An 18,596-nucleotide genomic window follows, 5' to 3' on the forward strand; every position below is an offset into this window, starting at 1 on the left:
CATACTTAAGACTTAAAGTGGAATTGAAGGCAGAAATGGTTTTTTCATCTGTGGTAGTTTGCTTTGGCCAGTGAATAGATTTCTTTTTTGTCCTTTATTGCATTATTCATCAGTGGCTGCCTTTCTGATCACTTTATATCCTTTCATGCTTTGATCTCAATTTATTTTTTGAAGGAATTTGTTGTTGGATGATGTTTTTAATGATTGTTGTTTCTAAAGTCCAATAGCAAATATAGTAACTTTTTGTTGATGCTTAGTAAAAATTGCAAAGTATGTTCTATAGCTGTTGCAAAGAAAAAATACAATTATTTAGGTAGGCTTTTTGGAATTAATTGCTTGTGAAAAGAAAACATCATCCAGTTTAGTAATCTTAGAACTTAAATATTTTTTTCTGTGTAAGATGGAGTTACTTGAATTCAAGTAAACAAAAAATAACAAGATTTTAAATGGTAAACATTTTCTTTGTTCTTAATGGAATCAAGAAACTGCTTTGAGTGTATTCCTTGGAACTTCTTTTATTTAAAAGGTCTTTTAACTCTGTTTGGAGGGCTAGAGCTCTTTTTGAGTCCCCACAAATCAAGTGCGCCATGCTCTAGTTAGGATTATTTCAGCCACATCTTCTTCCTGATATTACTATTAGTTTTTGTCTTTTGTGGAGATTCTTCAGATTAATAAGGATGTGCTATTCTTTTGGCATTTTATAACCTGAAGAGCTTTTAGAATTACAGTTTTCTTCAAAGATAAAACAAGAAATACTAAGTCATTTTATATGCAAAACACTCTTGGCTTTAGAAATATGTCAACTATTTTTGCACTGATGCTTGAAAATCCCAAGGTAATTAGAAACTGAAAGAACAGAAAGTACACTCAGAATTATAGCAAGCCACTTGGTATAATTTGGATTCTGGCCTGTGTTGTTTATTTTGTGTATTTGGTCATTAAAATCTGTGTAGTTCTGGTTTAAAGTTACTTATGTTCCTGTCCTTATTTTACTTTTGGGTTTCACAATAGAGATCAAGTGTTGGTTATATACTATGACTAAGTAGTCTTTTCATTATGAGAAAGACCAGGGAAATAGTATTTTAAAGTGTTCATAGGACAAAACACTGTGCAGTTTTTTGATATATGATTTTGGTTCACATACTTTTCACAAATGCTGAAAAATATGCTGTATTCAAAGCAGTGGGATTTAGTGTAAACAAATAATGAGCTTCATAAAACCAGCGTACACTATCAGCAGGAGGAGGAGGAGGAGTATGTGCCATAAAGAAATGTCTTACTTGGTGGCAAGCGTTGAAATTGTGCATGTTTTCCTCTTGTGGTTTGGTTCTTTTTGTGAAAAAGAAACTTTTGAAAAGAACTGCTGATTTATGTAGATTTCTTTTTCATTATGATCCCTAAAGGTTTCTTTACTGAAAGTTTGTGATGTTATATTCCTAGTCGAGATATATTTGTGTTACTATAGGCAATTTATTAGATTTGGAAAGTAAAATAAATGGGCCAGACCTGGCACAACAGAGTTAAATGGATATGAATAGCAAGCCATCTCAAGCATCTATACGACCTTATGACTTCTTAAATTATGATCTTATGAACTTTTTGTTTTTTGGAGCTTGGTACAAGTGAGTGATGGGTGGTTTTATCTGGTATCTCATTCACAAGGAGTTGTATAGTAGCAGCATAAATAGTGAAGAAAATATATGTTGGGAGTCCGTAAAACTGGGATTCAATTTCAGCTTCACTACAAATTATCTCTGGGCCTCAAGTTTCTGATCTTCAAAATGGGTAAAATATGCTAATAAATGATATAATACTGAGATGTTGTAATAACTGCATATATTTCCTATGGGTGTGGTGAGGATAAAGTACCTGCCTATCACAGTGTCTGAAATGTAATAAGTCCTTGGTAGGTGTCAGTTTCCTTTAGCAGTGAGACTACCTGCCTTTCCCCTTTTCCCAAGCTATTTTTTAGCATGAGTGAAGTATTTTATAAGGATGCTCATTTCCAAGACTCTCCCTTATGATCTGACAGAACACCTCCTGTTCCTGACATAAACCTCTAGGGTAGCACTGTGTAATAGAATTTCTATGATGATGAAAATGTTCTGTACTTGTGCTTTTCACTGCTGTAGCTCTACTAGCTATATACATGGCTATAGAGCACTTTAAACGTGGCTAATGCAGCTAAAGAACTGAATTTTTTCTTTTTTTTTTATGAGACAGAGTCTTACTCTGTCACCTAGGCTGGAGTGCACTGGCACGATCTCAGCTCTCTGCAACCTCCTCCTCCCAGGTTCAAGTGATTTTTGTGCCTCCGCCTCCTGAGTAGCTGGAACTACAGGTGTGAGCTACCACGCCCTACTAATTTTTGTATTTTTTGTAGAGTCAGGATTTTGCCATGTTGGTCAGGCCAGTCTTGAGCTCCTGAGCTCAAGCGATCCGCCCATCTTAGCCTCCCAAAGTGCTGGGTTTAAAGGCGTGAGCCACCGTGCTTGACCCGGAACTGAATTTTTAGTACAAGTAGTTAAGTATGGCTTGTGGCTACTGTATTGAACAACTCAGCTCTAGGGCTTCCATATCCCGATTCTTAGTGAAACCTAAATTATATAATATTGACCACATGCAGGGAAATATAGAAAAAATTTAGAATGGAATAATCGCCATTATAAATTACCATGGATTAACAGATTATCAAATTGACACCTGAGTGATGTCCCATTATGTGGACTCTTTAAAGCTTGTCCCTTTCTAACTTGCCAGCAAATCATAGCACTGTTCTTCAAGAGTACTTCAGACTTTTAAAAGATATTCACCAAGGAAATTTCTAATTGCAGATGTTAGTTTTTCATCTTCTAGTAGGCTGACCTATATACTGAAGCATATTTTGTATTGCTTTGCAAGTTAATAAATATAGGCATGCCTCGGAGATATTGCAGACTTGGTTTCAGACCACGACAATCAAGCAAATAACTGCAATAAAGCAAGTCGTGAATTTTTTGGTTTCCCAGTGTATATATGTTATGTTTCCACTGTGCTGTAGTCTACTAACTGAACAGTAGAATTATGTGTAAGAAAATGATGTACATATAGTAATTAAATACTTTCTCTTTTTTTTGAGATGGAGTCTTGCTCTGTCGCCCAGGCTGGAGTACAGTGGCGCGATCTCAGCTCACCGCAGCCTCTGCCTCCCGGGTTCAAGCAATTCTGCCTCAGCCTCCCGAGTAGCTGAGATTACAGGCATGTGCCACTACACTGGCTAATTTTTGTATTTCTGGTAGAGACGGGGTTTCACCATGTTGGCCAGGCTGGTCTTGAACTCCTGACCTCGTGATCCGCCCACCTCAGCCTCCTAAAGTGCTGGGATTACAGATGTGTGCCACCGCACCCGGCTGGTAATTAAATACTTTCTGGCTAAAAAATGATAATGATTTTCTGAGTCTTCAGTGAGTTGTAATCTTTTTGCTGGTGAAGTGTCTTCAATGTAGATGGGTGCTGACTGATCAGGGTAGTGGTTGCTGAGGATTGAGATGGCTGTGGCAATTTCTTGAAATAAGACAAAGTTTGTCACATTGATGGACTCTTCTTTTTTTTAATTTATTTGTTTGTTTTTGAGATGGAGTCTTGCTCTGTCACCCATGCTGGAGTGGAGTGGCATAATCTCTGCTCACTGCAATCTCCACCTCCTGAGTTCAATTCTCCTGCATCAGCCTCCTGAGTTGCTGGGACTTTAGGCACATGCCACCACATCTGGCTAATTTTTTGTATTTTTAGTACAGCTGAGTTTTCACCATATTGGCCAGAGTGGTCTTAAACTCCTGACCTCAGGTGATCCGCCCGTTTCGGCCTCCCAAAGTGCTGGGATTACAGGCGTGAGCTACTGCACCCGGCCAGTGGACTCTTTATTTCATGAAAGATTTCTCTACAGCATGTGATGCTGTTTAACAGCATTTTACGCAAAGTAGAACTTTCTTTTATCATTGGAGTCAATCTCAAACTCTGCTGCTGCTTTATCAACTAGGTTTATGTAATATTCTAAATCTTTTGTTGTCCTTTCAACAATGTTCACAGCTCCTTACCGGGAGTAGATTCCATCTCAGGAAATCACTTTTTTTTTGCTCCTCCATATGAAGCCAGTCCTCATTTGTTCAAGTTTTATCATGAGATTCTCATGATAAAGTCAGTCACATCTTCAGGCTCTACTTTTTTTTTTTTTTTTTTTTTTGAGTTGGAGTTTTGCTCTTGTTATCCAGGCTGCAGTGCAGTGGCGTGATCTCGGCTCACTGCAACCTCCACCTCCCAGGTTCAAGTGATTATCCTGGCTCACCCTCCCGAGTAGCTGGGATTACAGGCATCTGCCACCATGCGCAGCTAATTTTTTGTATTTTTAGTAGAGATAGGGTTTCACCATGTTGGGCAGGCTGGTCTCAAACTCGGGACCTCAGGTGATCCACCCGCCTCCACTTCCCGAAGTGTTGGGATTACAAGCGTGAGCCACTGTGCCCGGCCCAGGCGCTACTTCTAATTCTGGTTCTTTTGCCATTTCCACCGTATCAGCACTTACTCCTTCCATTGAAGTCTTGAATCCCTCATAGTAATCCATGAGTACTGGAATCAGCTTCTTCCAAATGCTTGTGAATGTTGATATTTTGGCCTTCTCCCATGAATCACAAATCTCTCCTCTCCTCTCCCCTCCCCTCCCCTCCCCTCCCCTCCCCTCCCCTCCCCTCCTCTCCCCTCCTCTCTTTTTGGGGGAATAGGGTCTCATGATCTTACCTGGGCTAGCCTCAAACTCCTGGGCTAGAACAATTCTGCAACCTCAGCCTCCTAAGTAGCTGGGACTCCAGTCGTACACCACTGCACCCAGGAATATTCTTAATGGCATCAGCAATGGTGAATCCTTTCCAGGAAGTTTTTTATGTAGTTTGCCCAGAACCATCAGAGAAATCAGTATGTGTGGCAGCTGTAGCCTTACAAAATATACTTCTTAAATAATAAGGCTTGAAAATCAAAACTACTCCTTGATCCATAGGCTGCAGAGTGGATGTTGTGTTAGCAGGCATGAAAACAACATTAATCTCTGTATACATCTCCCTCAGAGCTCTTGGGTGACTAGGTGTTTTCCCAGTAAGCAGTAATATTTTGAAAGGAATCTAAGCTCTCTACAATGGCCTTAAAATAGCCAGCAAACCATGCTGCAAACAGATGTGCTATCATTCTGGCTTTGTTATTTTATTTATAGGGCATAGTCTGAGTAGATTTAGCATAATTCTTAAGGGCCCTAGGATTTTCCAGATAGTAAATAAGTATTGGCTTCAAATTAAAGTCACCAGCTACATTAGCCCCTAACAGTAGAGTCAGCCTGTTGAAGCTTTGAAGCTTTGATGCCAGGCATTGACTTCTCACTAGCTATGAAAGTCCTAGCTAAAGAGAAGTCAATGCATGACATCTTGTTTCAATAGATGGCTGTTTCATCTACACTGAAAATCATGTGTTTAGTGTAGGCACTTTCATCAGTTTTCTTGGCTGGATCTTCTGGATAACTTGAAGCAGTTTCTCCATAAGTACTTGCTGCTTCACCTTGCACTTTCATGTTATGGAGACAGCTGCTTTCACTAAACCTCATGAGCTAAACTTTGCTAGCTTCAACTTTTCTTCTGTAGCTTTCTTACCTCTCAGCCTTCACAGAATTGAAATGAGAGTTAGGACTTTGCTTTGGATTACATTTTGGCTTAAGGGAATGTTGTGGCTGGTTTGATCTTCTATCCAAACTGCTCTTTCTCCATATCAGCAATAAGGCTGTTTTGCTTTATCATTTGTGTGTTCACTGGAGTAGCACTTTAAATTTCCTCCAAGAACTTATTCTTTGCATTTATAACTTGGCTTTTGAAGTAGCTTTCAGCCTATCTCAGCTTTTAACATGCCTTCCTCACTAAGTTTAGTCATTTATAGTTTTTATTTAAAGTGAGAGATGTGGCACAAGACCATATAGAGGCCACTGTTCAGTTATTAATTTCCATATAATGGCCTAACTTCAATATTATTGTGTCTGCTGAATAGGAAGGTCTAAGGAGAGGAGAAAAATGGGAGAGGCGGGGGACAACAGACAGTAGGTGGAGCAGTTAGAACACACACAACTTTCTTAAGTTTGCTGTCTTCTATGGGTGCAGTTCATGGCGCTCCCAGTTACAATGATAACATAAAAGGTCAGTGATCACACATCACCGTAACAGATATAATAATAATGAAAAAATTGAAATATTGGGAGAATTACCAAAATGTGACAAACACGAAATGAGCACGTGCTGTTGGAAAAATGGTGCTGATAGACTTTCTCAACACAAGGATTTCACAAACTTTGAATTTGTAAAGAATGCAATATCTATAATGCACAATAAAGCAAAGCAGAATAAAATGAGCTATGCTTGTACTCAGAGCTTTTCCCCACATGGGAATATCTAATGTGATTAAATAGGATTTTTCTAGTTGCTGAAAATGAAAAGATGTTTTTCAGAGAATTTCTGTTATATAATTTGTTAGAGGTGTTTTTGTCTTTTCAAGCTTTTACTGAGCAAAGTCATGAAAAACGATATTTCGTAATTGCCAGCACGTTCAAACACCATTTGTTAGACGTTTTTGATGAGGAAGCTTTGGGTAATGATATGAATTATTGCATCTTTAGAAGGATTTTTCGAGAGGAAACATTTTTTATTCTGGCTTCTAGAGTGTTTCTGGGAAAGTAAGCAATTATAAGTATGCTAAGTTCAGCCTCTGTTTTAAAAGTATCCTATCTTGTTGGATCTGCCCAAAATACTGCCTCAAATGAGAGTTTTCACCTTCCTCTGCCATCCTTCTGCTGTATTAATAATAAATCCTTGAAAGATGAAAGAAGTAAAACAGATTGAAATGAAGTTTAGGAGGTGAATTTTACGTTGTACATGGCTCTCTTTTCTCTGCCTAGCTCTTTGCAGCATTTTTATCAGTTACTTGGATAAGTGACATTTATGTCAAGTTTTCTTTCTTTCTTTTTTTTTTTTTTGGAGACGGAATCTTGCTCTGTCGCCCAGGCTGGAGTGCAGTGGCATGATCTCGGCTCACTGCAAGCTCTGCCTCCCGGGTTCACGCCATTCTCCTGCTTCAGCCTCCCGAGTAGCTGGGACTACAGGCGCGTGCCACCACGCCCAGCTAATTTTTTTTGTATTTTTTTAGTGGAGACGGGGTTTCACCTTGTTAGCCAGGATGGGTCAGGTTTTCTAATGATCCTGTAGTTTGACACTGTCATGCAGTCGGTACAATCTGAAATGATGGCTTGTTTAGCCAGGTAAATTTTCATAGTTACAAACTACAAAATCCTCTATATGAGCTTCAAAACACAATTGTAAGAGTACACACTGAAGTGAAGAACACAGCTTATTTAGCCAGGTTATGTATAAAGAGGATTTAAATGCTTTAAGTGAGTGTCAGTACCAATCAGTAGTAAAATATCAAAACTGCTCCTGTGATTCTTGGTTTCATTAATGGAATTGGAGCTGGCAGGAATAAGAGAGGTATATTGCCTTTTCACTCAGCAGCAAATATTTTTTTAGTGAGTGCCAGGTACATTCTGGGCAGACCCCACCTCGATACCTTTGTGTTGGAACAAGATTGAAAGAAAAGATCAAGCTCATTTGGGAATTAAAAATCTTGGTTGGAGGGACAGGATGCTAGGGAGAGGGTTATGATTGACTTGAAACAAAAAATAGTGGTGTGAAAATTGGCAGTAATGGCAGTGTTCACATAACTTAGTGGTCTGTCGCTGATGGAGAAGGATTTGACATCTGTGTGGTTTTAGGGATGGACAGGAGACAAGTGGGTAGGTGATATAGGGAGAAAAATTGGGGGCCAGTAGAAGGAAGAGTTTTACAGTATTAGAACTCCATTTAATTATGAAAAGAATTTGTATCTTAAGTTGCTAAAGTTTCTTATCCCTAGTGGTATATTGTAAAAGATATTCAGACTTTAGGTGGATGGTGAGACTAAATGGCTCCTTCCATTCAGGAGAGTTTGACTCTTAATGATTGTTCATCACTCAGTTGAGAAGAAAAGAAATTTGAAGGATTGCAAGCAGTTTGGGAAAGCCCATTTATATATTCCTTTTAATAACCTATGGATTACTGCTATGCTTGCCCAACTGAGAATCTGAATTTCTTGCATTACTATTAAATCTAATTATGCATTTGTAATTGAATGGTTTGGAAGGAGTACAAAAAGGAGATTTTTTTTTTTTTTTTTTTGCATTTCTAGTCATTACGGCTTTTCTAGAATCTCTTCTGGTGCACGTGTGTGTGTGTAAGTGATCCTGTACTTTTAAGTGGAAAACACAAGCTCCAGATAGACTATTGTAAAAAGTATTAATGCAGTGAAGTTGAGCAAAAGTAAGTCTGTAAAATGGTATGCCAAGGATACGCTTTTCGCATATGAACAAGTTTCAGTCACTTTTTGGGAGATAGAGAATTGGAGTTGTGTAGGTAGAAGAAATTTGTTTTCGTGAGTAAGCATGTGTTTTGTGAAGTAACTTGATGGAAAATTTTTCTTACCAGGAATCAGTCATGATTGAGGGACATGCCACCCATTAGTATAGTTGGATAAAGATCCTGCTACATCCCTTCAGCGTTTGTAAAGATTTCTGCTGGTTTATGTGAAAATATGGGGGTATTCCATTTCATGAGAGGTAATATGTGTAACAGTTAAAAGTACATGCCTATAATCTGACTGTGTTTTAGTTACAGATGGGGGAGGCTTTCAGCAAGTTATTTAATCTCCCTGTTCCTCAGTTTTTACATATATCTTATGACCTGTTAATAATAGTACTTGCCTTCAAGGTCATTTATGAGCATGAGTTAACATATATGTTGACTGGGCACGGTGGCTCACGCCTGTAATCCCAGCACTTTGGGAGGCCGAGGCGGGCGGATCACGAGGTCAGGAGATTGAGACCATCTTGGCTAACACGGTGAAACCCTGTCTGTACTAAAAATACAAAAATTAGCTGGGCGTGGTGGCATGTGGCTGTAGTCCCAGCTACTCAGGAGGCTGAGGCAGGAGAATCGCTTGAACCCGGGAGGTGGAGGTTGCAGTGAGCCAAGATCACGCCACTGCACTCCAGCCTGGGCGACAGAGCAAGACTCTGTCTCAAAAAAAAAAAAAAAAGTGTATATATATATATATATATGTATATATATATATATATATATAATGCTTAGGTTGGTGCTTTATAAATACATTTCTCTTTAGCTTCAAAGCTGAATTCTTAGTGTATAAAAATTAGTATATTGGCCAAGCGCAGTGGCTCATGTTTGTAATCCCAGCACTTTGGGGGAGGCCAAGGTGGGCGGATCCCAAGATCAGGTATTCGAGACCAGCCTGGCCAATATGGTGAAACCCCGTCTCTACTAAAAATACAAAAATTAGCCAGGTGTGGTGGTGGGCACCCATAGTCCCAGCTAGTCAGGAGGCTGAGGCAGGAGAATCGCTTGAACCCAGGAGGTGGAGGTTGCAGTGAGCCAAGATCAGCCACTGCACTCCAGCCTGGGCGACAGAGCAAGACTCCATCTCCTCCCCACCAAAAAAAAAATTAGTATATCAATATAACTACATATTTAGTGGCTTTTTGGTTCAGCTATATGTTAATATTAGGAATATCATTAGAAACACTGTTTTTACTTCACAGTTACTGAGGAAATTAGTTTCATACTGTTCAGAAACCTCATTGAATAAGATGTAACCTCAGTTATTCTGGACAGGCTGGTTAAAAGTTTTATCAGAACAGCTGGAAAATAGTGGTAAGAAAATATTTCACATACAGACTGTTAAAATTTTTGGAAAACATTGCCCGTATCTATTTTTCTTACTCTGCATAAGTTAATGGATTCATTTTCTTTCTCCTCTCCTTACCACCCCGTAACACCCTATTTCTTCAGGCAACATAGGAGTATTTTGACATTATTTGATGATAGTGTTACCATAATAGATGATCACCTGTGTTCATTTGATACGCCCTTTATCTTGGCTGGGCTGCCCTCTACAGTTGATTTCAAAGTACCTACAACTATCTGATCTTTGACAAACCTGAGAAAAACAAGCAATGGGGAAAGGATTCCCTATTTAATAAATGGTGCTGGGAAAACTGGCTAGCCATATGTAGAAAGCTGAAACTGGATCCCTTCCTTACACCTTATACAAAAATCAATTCAAGATGGATTAAAGATTTAAACGTTAGACCTAAAACCATAAAAACCCTAGAAGAAAACCTAGGCATTACCATTCAGGACATAGGCGTGGGCAAGGACTTCATGTCCAAAACACCAAAAGCAATGGCAACAAAAGCCAAAATTGACAAATGGGATCTCATTAAACTAAAGAGCTTCTGCACAGCAAAAGAAACTACCATCAGAGTGAACAGGCAACCTACAAAATGGGAGAAAATTTTCGCAACCTACTCATCTGACAAAGGGCTAATATCCAGAATCTACAATGAACTCAAACAAATTTACAAGAAAAAAACAAACAACCCCATCAAAAAGTGGGCAAAGGACATGAACAGACACTTCTCAAAAGAAGACATTTATGCAGCCAAAAAACACATGAAAAAATGCTCATCATCACTGGCCATCAGAGAAATGCAAATCAAAACCACTATGAGATATCATCTCACACCAGTTAGAATGGCAATCATTAAAAAGTCAGGAAACAACAGGTGCTGGAGAGGATGTGGAGAAATAGGAACACTTTTACACTGTTGGTGGGACTGTAAACTAGTTCAACCATTGTGGAAGTCAGTGTGGCGATTCCTCAGGGATCTAGAGCTAGAAATACCATTTGACCGAGCCATCCCATTACTGGGTATATACCCAAATGACTATAAATCATGCTGCTATAAAGACACATGCACACGTATGTTTATTGTGGCATTATTCACAATAGCAAAGACTTGGAACCAACCCAAATGTCCAACAATGATAGACTGGATTAAGAAAATGTGGCACATATACACCATGGAATACTATGCAGCCATAAAAAATGATGAGTTCATGTCCTTTGTAGGGACATGGATGAAACTGGAAACCATCATTCTCAGTAAACTATCGCAAGAACAAAAAACCAAACACCGCATATTCTCACTCATAGGTGGGAATTGAACAATGAGATCACATGGACACAGGAAGAGGAATATCACACTCTGGGGACTGTGGTGGGGAGGGGGGAGTGGGGAGGGATAGCATTGGGAGATATACCTAATGCTAGATGACGAGTTAGTGGGTGCAGCGCACCAGCATGGCTCATGTATACATATGTAACTAACCTGCACAATGTGCACATGTACCCTAAAACTTAAAGTATAATAAAAAAAATTAATAAAAATAAATAAATAAAAGACTGAATGTGGGAAAAAAAAAAAGATTTCAAAGGATCTTTCAGTATTAAGATTTTTACCCTCTGCCTGTGTTATTTAGCAATGCCCAGTAAGTTGAACAGATAATGACTCTTCTCTACTTGAGGCTTGTATCATTCTTGTGGCTCCTGATATTAACTACATTATAAAAATACTTAAGTTTGTTCCTGAAGTGTTGTTTACAGATCACATGCATTGATGCATGATAGATTCTGTTTGCTTTGTAATTACGAGAAATGCAGTCCAGTAATGGGAGGTTTACTGCTTTATTGTTCCTTTTAGCAGCCAACAAAAAAATGTTGTCACCAAAACTGTGTCAGTGGAGATAACTAGAAGATGGTTCCTGTAGTTGTATTGCATCCCAGGTTCCTATGTTACCAACTTTGCCTCCTGTGCTTTCTTTTCATCTCCATCACCTACTCTCTGTGGCCTGCCCCTTTGGTTTCCCCCATTTATTCCATTCTCCTGCTATACCTTTCTGGCTGTTGTTTTTCTGTGACTTAATTTCTTTAGGGCTATCTTTGCCATGGGGTAGGAAGGCTGAATGGGGATGAGCCTTGGACACTAGATCCCAGTTCTTCCTTTTGAGCACAAGATCAAGTTACTTATACCATCTGTGGGTGGTTTGATGCCTAAGAGTAGGACAAAATAAGACCAGAGTGGGCCCAAAGGTCGAAGCTTGGCTTTATTTGGACTGATAGCAATGAATATTTTGCTGCTTTATTTATTTTGGTGCAAGACCACATTTTAAGATTGTTATTATAGTTCTCCATTTTAGAGCTATAAGTGCCCTCTTATATACCTGATTAGTTAAAAAGAGCAAGCAAGTCTCTGTCATTAAGAGTCTGGTATATATTGAAAAGTTTATTTCTTAGGACTTTTACAAAAATAACAAATGACACAGATGGCAAGTAGATCACAGAGATGCTAGACAATGCCAGATCATGAAATGGGTGATCATGAGATCCAAGAGTAGGAACCAGTAGTCACAACTGTACTTGTGCCACCAAGCAGACATTTCCTTGCACACTGCTATAACTTGTGGCTATTAATAATCATAGAGGATTTTTGCCACTGGATTTCAGTTAAATGTAACTTGATTCTTTGATTCTATGTGTGGTTAAATTCTCAAGTGAAGAACTGTCATTCTGATTTTCTAGTCTTCTTTCTTCTCCTATTATTACTAAATAGAAAGATATTTTTGTTGAGCTGCATGCTATGTCCTGTCCCTTCCAACTGATCTGTAAGCTTTTCCATTGGCTTTCTTTCTGTTTCCTGCTGCTTTCTTGCTTCATATTTGAAGGGAGGATTCAGACCTATCCAGGTAACAAACTACTGGTTCTGCATGGCCTCTTTTTAACTCAGTCTGCTTATTATTATTACATTGAGATTGATTGCTAATGAATGGATACATTCACATTGGAAATTTACTGTTGGTATATTGTTTCAAGGCTTTTAATCCTGCAGTGAAAATTATAACTACAGGTACTGGTTGCTATTTTGAGAAATTTGAACTCTGCTGATTCCAGACCATTCTTAGGCCTGTCTAGATTGTCCACTTTTATTGCAAACTATTCTAGAAGGCTCAGTTTAGTATGGGATTGTGCCACCTTTTGGAGAGGAAAAAAACTGCTTAGTTCAGCATGTGACAACCCTACAGATGGTTTAATTTAGCTTGACCCTGATGGACTGGGTAAATATTTTATGATCAAAGAGATTCCTTGTTCTTCTAAGTATTTTATAAATTACTTGAACAGCAGTCTTTAAGGAGGCTACTTTTAATTTTTAATGAGTTGATAATGAACCACTTACTCTTTATCAGAGTCAGTTCTTTTATATAATAGAGAAATATCAATATTAGCTACCCCTTTTGTTATACTTTATTATACATATATGTATGTATATATACAGTATGTGTGTATACATATATGTATGTATATATACAGTATGTGTGTATACATGTATGTATATATACAGTATGTGCATATACATATATGTATGTATATATACAGTATGTGCATATACATATATGTATGTATATATACAGTATGTGCATATACATATATGTATGCATATATACATACGTATATATACAGTCGGGTCGAAACCACCCTACTGTTTTCAAATATGTGATGATACTGATAAGAGCTTGCCCTAGTGTGGTATATTTTTGGGAACCCAGCAATAGGTAATTTATTCTTTTTATGCATATTGTATTTGTAATTCAAGTTGACCAGATTTTTATTAGTGAAGAAAAGGAGACAGTAAAATTTATATATTCCCCTTTGTTTAAAAAAAAAAAATTTTTTTTTCTCCCCTTCCCAGTTTTTCCAGAGGCCTCAAATACAGCCTCCTAGAGCTACCATCCCGAACAGCAGTCCTTCCATTCGTCCTGGTGCACAGACACCCACTGCAGTGTACCAGGCTAATCAGCACATCATGATGGTTAACCATCTGCCCATGCCGTACCCAGTGCCCCAGGGGCCTCAGTACTGTATACCACAGGTAAAGTATCTTTGAGGCCTAGGTGGTCCAGCAATAGAGTGGAAATTAACCCGGATTCACATCAGAGGGAGCTGGGTGGATGAATTGTGGTATTAGTTTTCGGTGATGTGTGAACTGTTTTGTTGGTTACAAATCTAGCCCTTTTGTGATTTTTCATTATGCTGTGTGAAGATATTTCTACATCTGTTTACTTAAAATTTTTTAAAATGATAAATTGTTTTTATCTACTTGCTTTCTCCCATCCCTTTGCCACAACCAACTGCTCTAAAATGGACTCAGTGATTATGCTGTTCCTGAAGTCCTTTAATGTCATTGAAAAGCTACTAGCCTGAGATTATTTTACAGTGAGCTGATGTCTGCCTGTGCACTGATATGTTGTATGGCTTTACTAAGCTGCACCTTTCTCTTCATTCTCATTGTATCTTGATGGCAAGCAAGCATTTTTAATGCGTTTGACCCAATCGCTTTACCTCATTTAAATGATTCTCTTACACAGAGAACTTTACTTTCTGTAGTAAGCTACTTTCTTATTATTTTATTATGTTTTTCGCCCCCAGATACCATATTATTTATAAATATTCATACTTTCTCTTTTCTAGTACCGTCATAGTGGCCCTCCTTATGTTGGGCCCCCCCAACAATATCCAGTTCAACCACCGGGGCCAGGTCCATTTTATCCTGGACCAGGACCTGGGGACTTCCCCAATGCTTATGGTAAGTAGGAAAAGTCAAGACATTTCTGCTAGTTTTTTGTGTTTATTTAATTTTGTTGCTTGGTGGGTTGGTTTATACAATGAGGTTTAGTGGTAAGAAGGATTTTTAAATAACATGCTGCTAACAGTTCTTTCTTGAAAGCTACTTTTTTTTTTTTCTTCCAGAAATGGGAGTCTCATTATGTTAGTCAGGCTGGTCTTAAACTCCTGGGCTCAAGTGATCATCCTGCCTTAGCTTCCCAAGTAGCTGGACCTACTGGCACATGCCACTCTGCCCAGCTTTAAAAGTAATTTTTTGGCTGGGCGCGGTGGCTCACGCCTGTAATCCCAGCACTTTAGGAGGCCGAGGCGGGCGAGGAGATTGAGACCATCCAGGCTAACATGGTGAAACCCCATCTCTACTAAAAATACAAAAAATTAGCCGGGCATGGTGGCGGGTGCCTGTAGTCCCAGATAGATACTCGAGAGGCTGAGGCAGGAGAATGGCATGAACCCGGGAGGCAGAGCTTGCAGTGAGCTGAGATCGCGCCACTGCACTCAGCCTGGGTGACAGAGCGAGACTCCATCTCAAAAAAAAAAAAAAAAAAGACAGAAAAGTTACTTTTTAGAGAGTGGCTTACAAGAGGAGTATTATAGAAATATATTTAATTAATGACATCTTCTTTACAAGCTGATAATTCTACTGGAAAGAATCATGTTTCAGAGTTCTGACATTTTCCACCAGTTCACTGTTACCTAGATTTTTACTGGATTTTTGCCAGTGGCATGAATATACCTTATCCTCCTTTCACAATCTCTTTTTCTCCAAACATTTCCTACCACCTTACACCTTAAAGATTTTGTTAATGTCTTTCTTAGTAGAATGCAATTTCCATGAAAGTAGAGATTTTTGTTTTGTTCACTGCTATATCCCCAGCCCCTAGAACAGTGACTGGTAGGCACTTGGAGAATATACATGCCATAACTAAATATAACTCAGTGAACCTGTGATTCTCTGCAAAATTGTGATAAGATCTATGGCATGGGGGAGGTTTTGGGTATTAGTTCCAATGAAAATGCCTTGAAAAATTAAAAGTGTTTTTAATTTAGAGAGAGCTGGGTTGCCAAGATTATTGGCATATGCGCCAATGCTGAACTAAAAATGATAAAAATTACTTATTTCATTCAACAAATTTTTACTTCATATTACATTTCTCTTATTCCATGGAAGGTGAATAATAAGGGATAAAATTAGTAGATACTAGAAAAATTAAGTTTTGAGATTCAGTAAGCATTGATCTGTTATATAACCAACAAAGCAAAAACTTATTAAATAATCTTAATATAACAGGATAACTTATCCATTAACCAGTTTCCTAAAATTGGGATTGTCTCAGTTAAGATTACAGCAGAATTGATTTGATTCAAGTAGCCCAAGAAGGTTTTTTTTTTTCAGTTTTGAGGTGAAGTAGGCAAAGCAACCAAATGTTACGTGGCTTTACTTCTTCTAGAGAAGGGAAAAGTTTTCTGTTACCTTGGTTGGTATTGTCTTGGGAAACTGCTATTTCAAAGTGATACGCAATACCCTTCACTTATCCTCAGGGAATACATTCCAAGACCCCCAGTGGGCATCTGAAACCTCAGATAGTACCCTATACACACCATGGGTTTTTTTTTTTTTTTTGATCTGATAAAAGGGCTACTAAGTGACTAATTGGCATGTAGCGTGTACAGCATGGATACACTGGATAAAGGGATGATTCACATCCCTGGTGACATGAAGCAGGACAGTGCAAGATTTTGTCATGCTATTCAGAATGGCTTGCAATTTAAATCTTATGAATTGTTAATTTCTGGAATCTTTTGTTTAGTATTTTCAGACTGTGGTTGACTGCAGGTAACTGAAATTGCAGAAAAGGGATTAATACTACATTTTATATAACCTCACTAAATGTCTCAAATATGTTTATTTAACTCAGCTTTATTAAGTTGTATCATTACTATGAAATTTGATATTTTCAGAACAATAATGTGTTACATATATGTGAGTTTAAAAGTTACACAATATATATATATATATCACCCAATTTTTGACAGCATATTGCAAGTGCTGTTGAAGTATTCCTTGTGTAATACTTGGACTTACCTTTGTCACCATTTTTATGTAATTCTAGTGCCTTTATTCTAGGTCCTTATTCTGAAAACTTAAATCCAAGTAATTATTTTTGAGAGTAACAATGGTTGTTACTATCTAGAATTTTTTTAAATAGAAAACAATGGGATTATTAATCAGCATAAACATGCTGAAATGGACAGTATCTCCCGTTAATTTCTGTGTTGCAAAGGGAATACAATTAGTCTTCTAATTTACAACATCATTTTTAAAGATGTCTTACTGAATTGTAATCTGCTTTTTTACTTAGTGATTATGCCAATCACTTTACTCAGAAAATGTCATCATTAAATTTCCTGCTGTAAGTCTGTGCCAGCCCTCTTTATTGCTTTTAATACTATTGTACAATATGTATAGAAACAGTAATGATGAATTTACTAGTAGAGACATAATGTGCAGATTTGAATGTACAATATTATAACATTTTGGCTTTATTTCTATTAGATATATACCATTTTTATTCATTTTTATGAAAAAGCAGTATGTTGAGGTATAATTGTATCTCAGATATTATTGATGTCTGTTCCCTTTCATAGATATGCTTTCTTCCCCAGTAAATTCTCATGCAGATCCAGTAGACATCAAGTGGGCAGTTTATCATCTAGATTAAAATATTGTTTCTCTAGTTTTCTTAATATTAGAAAAACAATCTTAAAATAATTTATTTCATTATGAAAGTAACTAAATTAATGATAAAAATTTAAAAAGGCCGGGTGTGGTGGCTCATGCCTGTAATCCCAGCACTTTGGGAGACCAAGGTGGGTGGATCACCCGAGGTCAGGAGTTCTAAACCAGCCTGGCCAACATGATGAAACCCCATCTCTACTTAAAATACAAAAATTAGCGGGGTGTGGTGGCGGGCGCCTGTAATCCCAGCTACTCGGGAGGCTGAGGCAGAAGAATTGCTTGAACCCAGGAGGCGGAGGTTGCAGTGGGCAGAGATCATGCCCCTGCACTCCAACCTGGGTGACAGAGCGAGACTCCATCTAAAAAAAAAAAAAATTCAATAATATAGAGTGCATAAAGTTGAAATAGCCAGTTTCTCTCCCTTCCCATCCTTTAAAGCAATAACATTTAACAGTTTGATACGTATTTTTTTCACTTATATTTAACAAGTTTTTTTAACTTAAATTAACATGGAATATTTATAGTAGTGTAAATAATAAAACTTCCTGGTTATTGTTTTCCTTTCATGCTATATTCATGGGCATCTTTCTATTTCATTATCTATAGAACTTCTCTCATTTCTTTTAAAAGATACATAATCTATTTTTGGAATGAATCATAATTTATGATACCTAATTTTTAGTACTTTAGTAGAGATGGTGTTTCACCGTGTACCAAGGCTGGTCTCGAACTCCTGAGCTCAGGCATTCTGCCTGCCTTGGCCTTCCAAAGTGCTAGGATTACAGGCATGAGCCACTGCGCCTGGCCATGTTTATTATTGTTTCTATGGAAAATTCAAGGTTTTGAATTTTTTTTTAGAAGACAGGCAGTGTGCTAGTTATTTTGTGGAATACAGGTGTTAAGATACTCTTCCTGCCATTCAGTTTCTTATAGTAAGTCTGTTAGATATTGTGCTAAGGTTTAAACAGTGAGAAGAAATCTAAATATTGACTGCACCATTGGTTTCACATTATAGACAAGTAAAATGAATAAAAAGTAGAGTAAAATAAAGTAGAAAACATACATGACTATTAAATTTATAATTTGGCCAAGAAGACCTTTAAAGAAAACTGCCGTTTACTGCCAGTATCATTTCATGTTTTAACAACAAAAATCATCAAATAGGAGCAGT

The 18,596-nt window shown here is 37.9% G+C and overlaps 1 protein-coding gene across 44 annotated transcripts in view; it reads left to right on the forward strand.

Moving 5' to 3' along the window:
• The window catches only part of EIF4G3 (eukaryotic translation initiation factor 4 gamma 3), a 368,231-nt gene that overhangs the window by 181,016 nt on the left and 168,619 nt on the right, over positions 1-18,596 (forward strand). For 24 of the 44 annotated variants that reach the window (XM_008967040.4, XM_055097041.2, XM_055097074.2 and 21 more), the window contains 2 exons: positions 13,754-13,933; positions 14,533-14,647. In XM_008967040.4, coding sequence (XP_008965288.4) covers positions 13,754-13,933; positions 14,533-14,647 — 295 coding nt within the window. Of the gene's footprint in view, positions 1-12,731; positions 12,753-13,753; positions 13,934-14,532; positions 14,648-18,596 lie in introns of all 44 variants that reach the window. The other 20 variants (XM_063594267.1, XM_008967038.4, XM_034957340.3 and 17 more) reach the window with 1 other exon arrangement.

Source organism: Pan paniscus, chromosome 1 (genome assembly GCF_029289425.2).
Source record: "Pan paniscus chromosome 1, NHGRI_mPanPan1-v2.0_pri, whole genome shotgun sequence".
NCBI lineage: Eukaryota > Metazoa > Chordata > Mammalia > Primates > Hominidae > Pan > Pan paniscus.